This window comes from Amborella trichopoda, chromosome 11 (genome assembly GCF_054954075.1).
Source record: "Amborella trichopoda isolate Santa Cruz 75 chromosome 11, AtrichopodaSantaCruz75HAP2 v2.0, whole genome shotgun sequence".
Lineage (NCBI taxonomy): Eukaryota > Viridiplantae > Streptophyta > Magnoliopsida > Amborellales > Amborellaceae > Amborella > Amborella trichopoda.
This window is the reverse complement of record NC_142346.1, coordinates 39,602,591-39,618,979: the sequence shown is the minus strand read 5'-3', so window position 1 is coordinate 39,618,979 and position 16,389 is coordinate 39,602,591. Positions and strand designations below refer to the sequence as shown.

Below are 16,389 nucleotides of genomic sequence, written 5' to 3'. Positions count from 1 at the left end.
TTCCGTACAAAAAAAGTATATATTAGTCAAGATCTTACCCCTTTTTATAAGTTTATCAATTGTCAATCTTTCGTTGCAACAACACCCACAAAAAAAAGTTTTAAGGAACACGCCAAGTCCAAATTTTCTTCAAAGAACTTCGACTCCATCTCATTCTGTCATGAAACAGTAAATTATAAGCTGAATTAACACAAAACTTTCGATCGCATTCGACCTCCTAAATCAATTCATCATTTATTCTTTGTGATATCCACCGTCCGTGAACCTCCTTTAATTGTACCGTATATTTTGAAATCACATTTTCCGACACACTGTTGTAATTACAATTGTAGTGCCGTACTGGCTCAGCCCCTGATCATCATAAGCTTCAAGACCTTAATCAAAGGCTGGGAAGCTATATCAAATACAAGTGGAAAAGAAACTTCAACGTCCACTACCCAACCCATTATACAAACGATAAATAAAACATGAGAAATGAGACCTTTACTTTTTTATGAACCTACTTGAAACTCAATAAATATATTCCATTTTTCTCTATGGATCCATTTATCTAGGAAATATCCTCTTTTTTTTGTTTAAACCATATATTCCCTGCTGATGTATTCATTTGGATCATTTTGACCTCGAGATGGATAAACATGAAAAAAAATGGATTCCAAGTTTACGAAGTAGTGCATCTTGTAATGCAATATCTGGGCTGACAATTTTCAACACTTTCAAGTGTTTATAAATCTGCTCAATCTACACTCTATTTGAAGCTTTAAATTTTGTAATTAGAGATGAAAATAAATTTCAGGTTATCATAAAAATTTTCGCTACTAAAAAATCATCTTCCAATACTATATAGAGGTATACCTTACTTTGATTACTTAGGGCCTCAACCTTATACAAGACACAACTAGTAAGTAATGAATATTTTTATAAATTACACCAAAGATCCCTACGAAACTAAATACCTAATATATGCCCTAAACAAGCAAAAAAAAAATTTCATTAATTCCCAAAATTAAAATCCAGAGGAAATCGAAGTCCATCTATCTTGTTCCAGCACCATCTGACTACCAAAAAGGTACTAATTTAATTTATTATTTACTTTTAAGAATTCATAACTTTAAGTACAAAGTTTTATTCTAATGAGGCCGAATTGAAAGCTCTATTACAAAGATTGAAAATTATTTTGATGGAAATATGGTTCTATGGTTATAGATGAAGAAGACTTCCTCATACCATACTGGGAAGAACAGGAATAAAATTTTCTTCTTTGAACATAATCACCAGGTAAAACTTTTGAGCCCCAAGTCAAATAAAGAAGAGGAAGAAAACTGCACAGCAACGGATGTTATTGAGAAAAATGGCTGGAATACCTTCTTCATTCCTATGGAATAATGGAGAGGCATTATTAACATCACAACTCCTCCACAATAAAGGATGATGCTTCAGGACATGAACTAGAGACCTCTTTTCTTAAGGTACAGTTAGAAACGATTTCTGGCATTCAACTATCATGAACTTTAAGAAGTTGTGACCCTAATTACCTCAAGGAAAAACATATGCAAGCAAATCAAAAAACCAAAACAAATTTTATTCATAAACTCGCATTATAAGAGCTAACTTTTGTTAATCAGGTTCTAATTCATTGCCTAAATTTGCACCCTTGGTTGTGGGTTTCAATTCCAAACTCATAAACTAAAAGAAGGGATGCAAAATATTGTAATGCAAAATTGTAAGGGTTGAGATCCGTGCGATTTGCTCTTTTTCACTCTATGTTAGTGGGTAGTAATCTAGTAGGAACTTATGATTTGTGGGAAGTTATGAGTTGTGAGTGGTTATGATTTATCTCTTGTGGGTAGTTATCTAGTAGGAAGTGGGGAGTTATCTAGAGAAGTTGAGTCACGTAGCTATTAGTAGAAGTTAAATAACTGTTGTAAAGGCCCATAAATAGGTACAATGTAATGGGCGGTAATGCACCTGTGTAGCACATGTAAAATGAAAGTACATACATGATTTACGTTTTGAGTGCATAGTTATCTCTCCAAAAAAAACCTTGTCTTAAGAAAGAGTGCGTACTTTTTTAAAGTAACCAAATTGTAGTAGAAACACCCACACATATTTTCAAGATATCAATAATGGTATCATATCTTTCCAAAAATCCAACATGTATCACAGTTCAGGTTGCTAAAAGGATAGGTATTAGAGAGCACCGTTGCCAAAAAAAGAAACAAGAAAAAAAAAAGAGATAAGCATTGGAGAGCGCACATGTTGCTAAAAAAGATAAGCCCAAATAGATAGACATTGGTGTGAAGATTTATTACTTGGAGAGGTGATAGAAATTTAAATCTTTTTATTTAATTTCCTGTATTATTCCACTTGGCAAACACTAGTAGCTCAAATATTTCTCAACCATCTACTCCAATTTTCAAAGGTGAATTTTATGAGTATTTAAAAATTAAAATGAAAATAATGTTTGGGTCTTGGTAAAAAAAAAAGAAGAACTAAGTGATTTTACAAAATAAAAAAAATGAGCCTTTTGCAATGAAAAAAAAAGAATGGAAGAAAACAAAAAATAAAAATAAAAGAATTGAGTGTTATTGGAAAAGAATGAGATTTTAAAAAAAGGGGGAAAGCATAATTGGAGAACTCTTGATGTCATATTTTGCAAAAGTTTCCAAAAAATGAGGTTTTAAAAAATAAAAATTACTATGAAAGAGGGAACGAGTAATTCTCATGGGAAATCTATGCCTAGTGTAGTCATAGAAAAAAAATGAATTTTGAGAAAAAATAAGAAAAAAAAACGATCCGCTGTCCTAATATGTTGTGCCATGAAAAGGCATGATGGGAAATCCATGCCTAATGTAGATAGAAAAATTTTGATTTTTGAGAAAGAAAATAAGGACATTGCAGTCCTAGTATGTCGTGCCATGAAAACGCATGATGAGAAAGGGAAAAATGATTTTTGAGAAAGAGAAAAAAAAAAAAGACATACATTCCTAGTGTTTCATGCCATGAAAAGGCATGATGATGTCATGAGAAGGTATAAAAAAAATGGGGGAGAAAAATGTTTCAAAAAAGAAAATAAAAGGAAAACTAATTGTTGCAAATTTTTTTGGTAGAAAAGACATCAAGAACATATATCAATTCCTACTCCAAAAAGCAAGCTGAATGAATTTTATCAAAAGTAAGAAATTTAAAAACCAATTTACAAAATTATCAAAGAAGAACTTGAGCATTGACTCATATTTGTTTGTGAGATAGAAAGGGGAGGAAGAGAATTTTTACGTTTTCCTATGGATACAGGAAAAGAAGCCGAACACAGTGAAACTTCTTTTGCCATATCGCAATTGGCAAAAATGAAGAAGTAATTGAAATTAAACATGATCAAGAAGAGAATATGAAGATTGCAAGGGAAGAATAAATTTATCAAATAAAAAAGTATATTAAAAGTCTTGAAACCCTGGTGTCTACATTAAAAGAGGAAAGTAAAGAACTTCGTAAATTCATTTAGAAATTTTTTTTTTTTTTGAAAAAAAAAAATTTTGCATCAAAGGAGAATGCTAGAAAATGTGATGCAAAATTGTAGGGGTTGATGTCCGTGTGATTGGCTCTCTCACTCTATGTTAGTGGGTAGTTATCTTGTAAGAAGTGATGAGTTATGAGTAGTTTTGAGTTATCTCTTGTGGGTACTTATCTAGTAGAAGTGGGGAGTCATCTAGAGAAGTTGGGTCACATAGCTGTATGTGGAAATTAAATAATTATTAGAGCACAATGTAATGGGATGTAGTGCACCTATATAGCACCTGTGAAATGAAAGTATGTGCATAATTTGCATTTTGAATTCATAGTTATCTCTTCAAGTTTTGAAGTTAATCTCTCCAAGAGAACTTTGTTTAAGAAAAGAACTTTGTTTAAGAAAGAGTGCGTACTTTTTTAAAATAACCAAATAATAGTAGAAGCACCCATACATATTTTAAAGATACCAACAATGGTATCTTTCCAAAAATCCAACGAACTCCACTTCTACATGTCTTTACTGCTGATGAAAAGCAAAGAAACCATATAGTCATGTCCTTCAAAGGCATCAAAATTTCGATAGAGAAAACATCAAGATTAAAAAAATGTATACTGCCACTTGAATAAGTGTCTTCCGCTTACCCAAAGAAAAGAAAACAAGTTTCCATCAAGAAATATCCAGTAACCAACATAGTAATTTAAATATGTGATATTTTAACAAATCTCAGCAACCACGATCTTAGCCTGAGAGGAAGCTCTAGGAAACGAATTCAACCGCTCCTCTATCTTTGATCTCTCCTCTTGATCCTCAAGACTCCAGATAATGATCAAAAGCAAATCCAATACCCCAGCATTCAACAGAAAAAACTCAATTATTTCAAGAGTTTCATCACAGTAAGGAGCTATTTCTAGCTCTAATTTTTTGACGTGAGCCAAGCAAGACCTAGCATCAGAATTCAACGCCTCCAAGTTCCTCTTAGTCAATTTTCCCTCAGGTTTTAGCTCCTTCTCAAGATCCTTCAAAAGAGAAAAGAAGAACAAGAAATCCAAAACAAAAGACGACAAGGTCAAAACATGGAAGCAGTGATGAACTTGTCTAAGACCATATAGGGAAAAGAAACCAAAAGAAGAAAAGATGCCACCTATTATGAGAATCATGTTCACCTTAATGCAAAGAGAATTTAGATTTGGGAACTTCTTCAACAGACAAACCAAACCCATGATCTCTGATACTTCCAGACAATTTAAATGTATCTCGAATGTCAGCAGAGAATTATACGTTGTAGATAACCCACCATTCCCTCCATTAGCTGACTTCTCATAAAAGCTCTGCAAGTAACAAACCATGATGATGTAAAAAACACTCCACAATAATTCCTCAGTAATACCTACTTCTACCACTTTCAATAAAATAACTGCAAACAAAAAACTACCACAACTATCATATGAATCAATCTTGTCCATAGCATAAAGAAAACTAGTAGGAAACATCAAGATAATGCTTCTGTGAAACTATATTCAATGTGTGAAAGCCATTTTTCCTCTATTTCACCAAAATAATTGCTATTTTTTTAACTTCCTAAAAGAACGACTTCACTAACTGGTTCAAACATCTTTGCTTTGATCTCAGTGTGTTTCTTTTTGGAAAGTCCATTTTGAGAGTTAATTATTTCTTTAGTCTTGGCATGTATTGGTATATTTCTTAAGTTTTGCCTTGTATCTTTTAATTATCAATTTATTCAACAAATTATGCAAATCTGCTAAAAAAGTTGCCTTCATGGGTGTGCCTGAAACATTGTGAGGGGATGACAATGTACATAAAAATTCAAAATGCATGTCAAATCTAAATGTTCTAATTACTTTTGATCTCATTTTCTAAAAAATAAAATATATTAATGTCTTCAATTTGTGAATCATTAATATAATTTTTAATTCACATTTCCCACCACATGTTTATTATGTGTCTCCGTAAACGCAACCGGTTAAACCAGTTTCTTATCAGGTGGCTTCTAATTCCTCAAAATGCATGTCAAATCTAAATGTCCTAATTACTTTTGATTTCATTTTCTAAAAAATAAAATATATTATTGTCTTCAATTTGTTAATCAATAATATAATTTTTAATTCACATTCCCTGCCACATATTTATTATGTTCCTCAATAAAGGGAACCGGTTAAACCAGTTTCTTACTGGGTGACTTCTAATTCCTCATGACTTCAACCAATTAACAGAACCTGCGAAACAAGTTCCCTTTATGGGTGTGCCTAGAACATGAGGAGAATAGGGCCATAAGCAAAACAATCAATTCAAATAATTCTGATTTTTCAACTGGGTGTCGTGAGTAACAACTTCATAGGTGTTCCATATCACTTGTTTATTGTGCACTACCTGTTAAATTGTATAATTTGTCTCTCTCTCTCTCTAGAAAACTCTACACTCCTCTCTATCTCTCTACCGCCATTTTTTCTCTCTTTATATCTTTCTATCACTGCCAATCTAGGATTATCTCCACCGTCATAAACAAGCCTATAAAAAGGGGACTTGAAGATATGTTGTATCAATCTATTCGTATGAAAGAGAGAGCTTCCCAAGAAGTTGTCTCCATCCATTCATGTAAAATAGAAATAATCTCCCAAGCCCCATATTGAGAGAGTAGTGAAAGAAAGCGAGATTTAAAAATATATATGTGGTCTCCAAAGACCATATTGCTTCCTTGTAACCCCACTTGTTTTCATAATAGTAAAATATTTTTGAGCCAATTCTGCTTGCATATTTCTAACATTTGGTATCATAGCCATATCCCTGTGCTTCCTAAAAAAAAAAACCCATTCCCTATGGCCTCCCCTTCGGGTATGAATTATACCAAAAACCTAATTCCTATTTTAGATGGAGAAGACTATGAGTCATTGAGTCTCCAAATGAAGACTCTTTTTATCTCACAAGATTTGTGGGACATTGTGGAAGAAGGCTATTCAGTGCCAAAAAATGTAGCAGCGCTGGAATCATGGTCGCAAGCAAGGCAGAACAAGTACAAGGAAAATAAGAGGAGAGATCCAAAATCCCTACTCTTCATCCAACAAGCGGTAAGTAAAGCTATCTTTCTTTGAATAAAAATAGCCTCAAAATCAAAAGAAGCATGGGAAATTTTGAAAATGAATTTCAAGGATTTGAAAAAATAATTTCTATTAAACTCCAAAATTTATGGAGAGATTTTGATAATTTGATGATGAAAGATGGTGAAACATTTCATAATTTCTTCACTATAGTTACATGAATAATAAATCAGATCAAACATTACGGGGAAGATATTTATGATAAAAAAATAGTTCAAATTTTTTTTTAGAAGCCTACATGCAAAATTTGACCATGTTGTAGCTTCTATAGAAGAATCAAAAGATTGATCTAAATTATCTTTACAAGAATTAAGTGGGTATTTGAAAGCACATGAACAAAGGATAAATAGATTTGAAGAATATGGAACAGGCCTTTCAGTTAAAGGTTACAATTTCTGAAAAGAAAAATTTTTAAGAAAAAAGAGATAGGGGGACATTTCAAAATTATCAAAGAGTTCATGGAAGAATTATTTTTTTAAGAGACCAAGAAATAGGAAGAGGAAGAAATATGAACAGCCAGAGAAATTTATATTAAAAAAATAGATATGAATCTTATTGTATTATTTGTAAAAAATCAGGTTATGAATCAAAGAATTGCTGATATAAATGTCAACAATGCAGAATCCCAAATCACTCTCAAAGGGATTGCTGGATTCAAAAGAAAAATCAAATTCAGAAAAATGAAGTAAATTTTTCTGAAGATAATAATACAGGTCATATGTTCTATTCATGCATGAATGCCCAACAAAATTCACAAGATGTTTGTTACCTGGATAGTAGCTGTAGCAATCATATGATAGGAAATAAGAGCAGTTTTGTTGAAATAAATGAAAAATTCACTTCACAAGTCAAGTTAGGAGATAGAAAACTCCAAAATGTTGAAGGAAAATGAATAATTGCCATAAAACCTAAAGGCGATTGCCCTATATTTATTCATGATGTTATTTATATTCCTAGCTTGACACATAATCTTTTAAGTGTTGGGCAATTGATGAAAAATGGATATTCAATCAATTTCAATAGAGATAAATGTATAATTTTTTATAAGCAATTAGACCGACCATAGCCAAGGTAAAAATGACCCCAAATAAGGTATTTCCTATGGTTATGCTAACATGTGAAAATTATGCGCTAAGTTCTTAAAATATTGATAAATCCTACCTATGGCATCTAAGATTTGGGCATTTAAATTTTCAAAGTTTAAGATTGATGGGTCAGAAAGGTATGGTAATCGGATTACCACCAATAAATAAAGAAAAGAAAATATGTGAAGGTTGTATTTATAGAAAATTACACAGATTACCATTTTCAGAATCATCTTGGAGAGCTAGAGCTCCATTGTAATTGGTTCATGCTAGATATTTGTGGACCAACTCAAACCGAAACCTTTAATAAAAAAAAAGATTTTTTTTTTAATTGTTGATGATTACAACAAGATGATATGGGTATTTTTCTCGGCCCAAAAATTAGAAGCTTTTTCAGGTTTTACTGAGTTTAAAACTAATGTAGAAAAACAAAGTAGTTTTCCATTAAAATCCTTGAGGACAGATAGAGGAGGAGAATTCACATCAACAAAATTTTGGAATTACTGCAAAAAGAATGGAATTAGAAGAGAGTTGACAACAACATATACTCCACAATAAAGTGGAGTAGTAGAACAAAGAAATAGGAAAATTGTTGAAATGACCCGAAGTATGTTAAAAGGATAGTATCTTCCCAATAAATTTTGGGCTGAAGCTGTTTATACTGCTGTCTATATTCTTAATAGGTCTCCTACTAAATATCTTCAAAATAAAATACCTTTTAAGGCATGGTATAAAAGAAAACCAAACATAAATTATTTTAAGGTTTTTTCTTGAAAGAACTTCCCAAAATATAGAAAAATTTGATGAAAAAGACGAAAAGTATATCTTTATCGGATATAGTGAAGTTTCAAAAGCATATTGCCTTGTCAATCCAAAAACAAATAAATTGGTAATCTCTAGAGATGTTGTATTTGATGAGAAAAGTGAATGGAAATGGGAAGAAAAATCTGGCCAAGAACCAATAACAATAATAAGAAAAGAATAAAATACTCCACAAGAAAGAGCATGCTCTCAACTTCCAAGCTCGATATCAAGCCCAAAAACACCATCTCCAGGCGCACCAAGTCAAGACTCATCCGACTCTGAGGCACCACTAGGAAAGGTACGTTCACAAAGAGAAATTTATGAATCATGTGGTATTTCCTTTTTTGCTAGTGAGCCATAAAAATTCGAAGAAACCATAAGAAAAGAAGAATGAAGAATGGATAAAAACCATGGAAGAAGAAATTACAGTAATAGAGAAAAATCAAACATGGGAGCTAATGGACCAACCCAAGAACAAAGAAGTCATAGGACTAAAATGAGTCTACAAGACAAAACATAATGAAGAGGGCTCAATTAAAAAACACAAGCCCGGTTAGTGGCAAACGGCTATGCTCAACAACCAGGTATTGACTATACTGAAACTTTTGCCCCAATTGCACGAAGGGAAACTATTAGAACTGTCTTGGCAGTAACTACACAAATGAGGTTTCTAGTATTTCAGTTAAATGTAAAATCCACATTTTTAAATGGAGAACTTGACGAAGAAGTGTATATTGAACAACCTCAAGGATATGTGAAAAAAGGAAAAGAAAATAAAGTATATCAACTTTAAAAGGCCTTATATGGATTGAAGCAAATACCACGAGCATGGAAAAGTAGGATTGACAGGTACTTTTGCCAAGAAGGGTTTGAAAGAAGTCCCAGTGAACCGTTACTCTATGTAAAAAAACGGGTACGCATGACTTTCTAATAGTCTGTCTTTATGTTGATGATTTGATTTCTACTGGTACTAACCAAAAAATGATGGAAGAATTTAAGAAAAGTATGATAAAGGAATTTGAAATGTCGGATTTGGGCCTCATGAGATATTTTATTGGGATTCAAGTAAAACATTCAAATAGAGAAATTATTATTTCCCAAGAAAGATTTATAGAAGACCTCTTGAAAACATTGGGTATGACAAAATGCAAACCGGTGGCTACTCCCATGGTTCCAAATGAAAATTTGACACAAAATGATGGAGCACAAGAAGCGGATGCATCCTCTTATAGAAGTCTTGTTGGCTCACTCATCTATCTCACAAACACAAGACCAAATATTGTTCATGCAGTCAGTATTGTCTCTAGATTCAGGAGCAAACCAAGCAAGTTGCATTTTGTAGTAGCCAAAAGAATATTAAGATATGTTCAAGGAACTAAGAGCTTTGGTCTCAAGTATACTACAGAAAAAGACAACAGCCTGGTTGACTACACAGATAGTCGATTGGGCTGGATCATTCGATGATCGAAAAAGCACTTCAAGATATGTATTATGCTTGGGATCTAAAGTTACATCTTGGTCATCAAGGAAGCAAAAAATGGTTGCCCTATCATCTGCAGAAGCGGAATATATTTCAGCCACTAGCACTGCGTGTGAAGCTGATTTGTTGAGAGGAATTCTATATAACTTACATCATGAGAAAAAGGATCGAACAACAATTTATTGTGATAACATGTCAGCTATTGCTATGACGAAGAATCCAGTATTTCATACCAGGACAAAGCATATAGAGTTTCGTCACCACTTCATTAGAGACTTGGTCGAGAAAGGGGAGATCGAGCTCAAGTTTATTTGCACAAATGACCAGCTTGCAGATATTTTTGGAAAGTGCTATCAACAGATAAATTTATGAAATCTACGAAAAAATGAAAGTGACAAATTAAGAGGGGATGTTAAATTGTATAATTTGTCTATCTCTCTCTCTAGAAAATTCTACACTCCTCTCCATCTCTCCACCGTCCTTCATTCTCTCACCGCCAATCTAGTATTCTCTCCATCGTCATAAATAAGCCTATAAAAAGGGGGCTTGAAGGTATGTTGTATCAATCTACTCGTATGAAGGAGAGAGGTTCCCAAGAAGCTGTCCCCATCCATTTGTGTAAAATAGAAAAAGTCTTCTAAGCTCCGTACGTGGGAGAGAATAGTAAAAAAAAAATAGAGTTCAAAATATACTTGTGGTCTTTAAAGACCATATTGATCCCTTGTAACCCCACTTGTTTTCATAATAGTAAACTATTTTTTAGCCCATTCTGCTTCCATATTTCTAACACTACCAAAAAATGCAATCGTAAAGTGATATCTAGGTTGATAACATTTAATTCGCAATTTCTTTGATCAATTAGGTGAAATTGCTGAACAAGTTGTTCTAATGGGCACCCAAAACATGAACAAGGGATAGCAATGTACAAAATGAAAAATCATAAAGCATGCTAAATCAAGTGGTTCTAATTACCATTTCGTTTTCACTTTATGAAAAAGAAAATAGACCTTTTTCTCATTAAGGCCTCAAGAAAAAAAAAATTATCAGAAAAAGTCTATTGTGTGCCACCAAAAGGAAACCTGTCTAATTGATATCTTAGATGGTAACTTTCAATAAGCAATCTTTTCAAAAAAATTAAATGAAATTGCTAAAAAGATGCCTTTATGGGTATGCATGAGACATGAGGCGATAACAAATGTGTATAAAAATTCAAAGTGCATGTCAAATCAAGTTGTCTGAATTCTTTATTGTTCTCAGCTTTCAAAAAATACAACAGGTTTTAATTCTGTGTAGATGTCAATGCAGTATTTTAATAGGATTTACTTTTACTTTTAATACATGTTTCCTGCCTGCATGTTTATTATGAGCCCCTAAACCAACCAGTTAAACTGATTCCTTAGCAACGAATCTTTAATTCACAATCTGTTCAACCAATTAATGGAACCTCCTGAACAAGCTTCCATAATGGGTGGGCCTGTAACTGGAGAGGATAGCAATGTGGAGAAAACTCAAAATGCCTTTCAAAACAAGTAGTGGCAAGAACAGTTTTTTTTTTTTTTTTTTTTTTTTTTCAGAAATTAAAATAGTATTTTCATGTAGTTGCCTGCATAAAATTTTATTCTCATTACCCTCCACATGTTTATTGTTCCACCCCAAAATCCAACTTGTAAATTTGATTTCTCAGCTTGCAACTTTTAATTTTCAATTTATTCAACCAATTAGGTGAATCTGCTAAACAGTTTGCCTTACTGAGTGTGCCTGTGATAGCAACTTGTATTAGAATTCAAAATGCATGTCAAATAGAGTAAAATACTTTTTATGTCTCATTTTCTGAAAGGAAAACATATTGTCTTTACATGGACCTCATGAATAAATTTTAAATACAATATCCCCATTCCATATTTATTGTATGCCTTAAGATGATTACTTTTCAACCTGTTTAGCAAATTAAACAACTTTATAAGCAGGTTGCCTTCATGAGTGCACTGAAAAAATGTGGTGCTCATGGCAGTGTACATTAAAATTCAAATTCATGTGAAATCAAGTTGTCTGAATTTCTTTTTGTTCTTAATTTTCAAAGATAAAACAGATTGTATTTTCATGCGGGGTCATGAATATAAATTCTAATACATATCCCCATCCACATATTTGTTATGAGCCCCCCAAAGGCAACTGGTTAAACCGATAAACCAGTTCCTGTGCAAGTAACTTTTTAAGTGTTAATCTGTTTAGGCATTTAATGGAACCTGCTAAGCTGAGTTTCCTTCATGGGTGTGATAGAAACATGAGGATGGGAAGACAGTGTGCAAAAAAATCTAAGTGCGCATCAAATTAAGTAGTCTTAAAGTCATTTTTCAGGGAAAAAAAAAACAGTTTGTATTTTGACATGGGCAATGTGAATGAAAACTTTATACATGTTCCCCTCCAGCATGTTCAATGTGCACCGCCAAAATGTAACTTGTTAGCTGGAAACTCTTATTCGCAATTTGTTGAATCAATTTGGTGAACCTGGTAAATGTTACGATCCTAGGCGGTTTAATGCCCTAACTTTCTATGTTTCCGTCACCTTAAAGTTTTGGGACTGGTACCTAACCTTTGCTATCAAAAGAACCACTGCGACCTGGTTCAAATCCTAGGAAAGTGCTACTTGTGGAAAAGGCAACATATGGAAGCTACTTGAAAAAACACAATGAGAGTGAGAGCCTCCATAGAGTGAGAGGCATCATAGGATGAGAGCCATCGGGAATGTCGACGGCAGAGCATCATAGTATGTTACGATCATAAGTGATTTAAGGGCCTAACTTTCCATGTTTCCATCACACTAGGGTTTTGGGGCATATTGATTAGGTACCTCACAATACATAAGTTGATGTAATGCGTGTGGAACATGAGGGGATGGTAATGTGCTAAATATTCAAAATGCATGCCAAATCAATTTTTTTTCAAGCACTTTGATGTTATATTTCTAAACAAAAAACTGATGGTGTTTTCATGCTGGAGATTGAATGAAAAATTTTAATAGAATTCCTGCGCTTGTCTTTTCTATCCCCCAAAGGCAACCCGTTAAACATATATCTTAGCCATTAATTTTTAAGGGATTGTATAGTGACCATTCATCTTTAGTGTTGGGAGGTCACAATTACTTATAACCATCCGATGTAAAATTTGATAGCTTAAGTGTGTCACAAAATTCGAAAAAATTTCTTTTGAAGTTTAAGCTTGGTTAATAAAATAAATGCAGCCACCCAATTTCTCCAATAGTCAAGATTAATTGTGACCAATTTATAAGGTAAATAGTCTGCTTTTCCAATTTTTAATGTTCAATCCGAACAACCAATTCAGTGAACCTCCTAACAAGTTGCCTCAATGGTGCGTTTAAAACAATAAGACAAAAGGTTTAGGGTTTAGGTTTTTTGAGGTTAGGGTTTAGTTAACAAAAAAAAGTTTCATTTTCACGAAGGCATAAAAAATAAAAGCATGTTCCCCACTACATTTTTATTTGTGTTCTACTAAAAGGCAAAATGGTAAGCCACATTCTTAGCCCTCACTTTTTAATTCTCTTTCCATTCAACCCAGTGTTTCAAAAATCAGATCAGTTGGGCGAACCAGCTACCGATTTGGACCGGCAAACGAACAGTCTAGAATCTAGATGCATAACAAGATATTCTTTATGATAAATAATTAGCCTACAAAAAATGAAATAATTAAAATTCAAAAATAAAAAATATAAAAATTGAATGCATGGGAACCGAGCAAATTACCATATCCGGATCGCTTGATTCCCTACTAAACACAGCTCTCAGATGGAACTGCATGAGTCTGCCAAAATCGGACCGGATTGTGGGTTCCGATTCCAAACTAGGTTAGTCCCTACCAATTCCCAATCTGGATGGATACATTGCAAAATTTTGAAACAACTGGTTCTACCAATTAAGCAATCTATTCAACCTAATGTTTAAAAATTGGCAATCGAGAATTGACCATGGCAGATCGATTACTTGTCATAATCGGGAAACAGTCTGTTACCCTTGGAATTGCCCGATTCTATTAGGGAACCATGTGCGTTTATGGCGATCCGAAATGGCCGGATCACTCTATTCCCACACATTTCATATTTCATTGTTTATTTTAATTTTTTTTTGTTTTTTAAAAATATTTATTGTCTACACCCATTCACTAGAGAATCAATCTAATTCGCTGATCTTGGATCAATTCGCCGGCCCGGTCTAGGTTTCCAGATGGCTAGTTCAGCTGGCCAATCTAGATTTTTAAAACCCTAGTTTAACCAATTAAGCAAACTTGAAAAACTAATGGCCTTCTATGAGTTTGGCCCAAACATGGGGGTGGTGCAATTTGCCTAAAAAAATAAAAATGCAACGTCTGCATAAAACGTCGAAAGGATATGAGTAGATTTTACCCACCCAAAGAATCATCATCAATGATAAAAGTGCAAGAATAACATCTACTCATGTAGAAAAGGGTGCAAAATCACAAACCTGAGTACCTAAACAAAATAGGATCTTGAATAATGAAACAAATAGCAATTCAGTTCACTAATTATACACATTATAAATAATGAAAATAAAAGCATAAACATCCTTAGACAGGTCCTACATAATATGAATATCATAAAAAAAAATAGTATTGACTAACCAAATCATCATCATCTAAGCTTCATCCAACTAACAAACCAAATACACTAAATCAATTCACTAACTAAATAGCAACTCAGTTCACTAACTAAACATATACACTAAGAGTGAAAGCCAAAAAGATCATCCCGAGGCAGTATTTCATACGTAAGATCTCAAAAGAGAAAAACCAGTAACTCAATTGAGTAACTAAGCAAATTATTAAGAATGATAATAATGCAAAAACAGCACTCACATGTAGAAGAAAACCAGTGACGCTCAGAGATTCCAATTTAGTGAGACCCATGATAATCTGTCTGAGTGGCCAAACCCCATTTTCATCATCATCCCAATTAATAAAAAGATCCTTGAGGTTCAAACTCCCACTTAAATCAACTTCAGTAAATACACCAAATAGATGGAAATTAAAGAGGTTCGAGGCCACGATTTTGATTTTACTCAGTCCCTCGCAATCAATCAGGGTCAGATCTTCCAATCTTTCACTCTGGGAAACTATGGTCTGAAGTATAGTATCAGTGAGAGTCACAGTTTTCAGAGAGAGAAGTTTGAGAAACCTAAATCCATTGAAATCAGTGGGCATCTCGAGCCTGCATGAACTTAATTCTACAGATACCAAAGTTGAGCAAGAAAAGAAACTAGGGTGAACTGTGTATGGCACATATTGGTCATAAAAGTCAATGACCAGATCTTCGATCACTCGACTGGATAGCATAGAGAGCCACCGATTGAGATCTTCGCTACTACACCAAATCATTCTATCCAGCCAAAATGTGGAAATGGGTCCATGATGGCGAGAGAGGACTGAATCGACTATATTGGCCCAGTTGCATGAGAATGATTGTAGTGAATCCAAGCAGATATTGAGAACAGGAGTCGAGGTCCAAGCAGACCTCCACCTGCGAGAGAGGACGGATGTCCGTGCAGCCTCTCTGATCGTTAGCGCAGAGAGAATCATGAGAATAATCTCTGTTGGGAGTTCGCTTATCCTGTCTTCTGCGATATCCATTTCCAAGAGAAAGCAGAATCCGCCTTTCTCTGTATCTGTGTATCAAAGAGTGGAAGGACCCGTTTTCTGTTATGGAGCTTAAGAGATTAAGGCCTCAAATGGATAACCCCTTCTCTCTTCTCTCTTTTCTCTCTAGGGTTTGGTGAAATTGTGCAGTCTCTCCCTCTCTGTAACAATAGAAATAAAGATAGGAGGAGGAGGAGAGGCATTGTGCATTGAATGTTTATGGCATTGTGATATGAGGGAAATGTGCAAAAATGGAAAAGAGAGAGAGAGAGTGAATATGGATGGGGCCTGTGCGCGTGCTCCAGGCATGCCAGAGATTTACCTCCCATGGCGGAGAGACTTTGCCTCCTATAGAATATGTATTCATTGAAGAGAGAGAGAGAGAGAGAGAGAGTTCAGATTCCTCCGCTTGTATAGGCAGGGTGGCCGTTAGACGTGAGTAGCACATTGAGCGGGAAACTTTTAAATCCCTGGTAACGACAACTTTTTTTTTATGGATTGAGAGATTTTTATGGGATTTGAGCAACAAAAACACACCAATATATATATATATATATATATATATATATATATATATATATATATATATATATATATATATATATATATATATATATATATATATATGTATATATAATTTATTTATTTAGTTTGAGTAATTCAATGACGATTACGAGCGCCTACCTTTTTTTGAAATCGTTAATAATTTTTTAATGCTTTAAGTGAAATTGAATT

General features: G+C 33.7%; 1 protein-coding gene across 1 annotated transcript; it reads right to left on the bottom strand.

Annotated features, from left to right (window-relative positions):
- Window positions 1-4,034: 4,034 nt before the first annotated feature.
- Window positions 4,035-16,091, bottom strand: LOC18436901 (F-box/FBD/LRR-repeat protein At1g13570). Its single transcript, XM_020668916.2, has 3 exons — window positions 14,878-16,091; window positions 4,672-4,836; window positions 4,035-4,524 (listed from the first exon to the last, which is right to left on the bottom strand). The coding sequence occupies exons 1-3, from the start codon at window positions 15,646-15,648 to the stop codon at window positions 4,222-4,224; spliced, it is 1,239 nt and encodes a 412-aa protein (XP_020524575.2). The 5' UTR covers window positions 15,649-16,091; the 3' UTR covers window positions 4,035-4,221.
- Window positions 16,092-16,389: the final 298 nt, after the last annotated feature.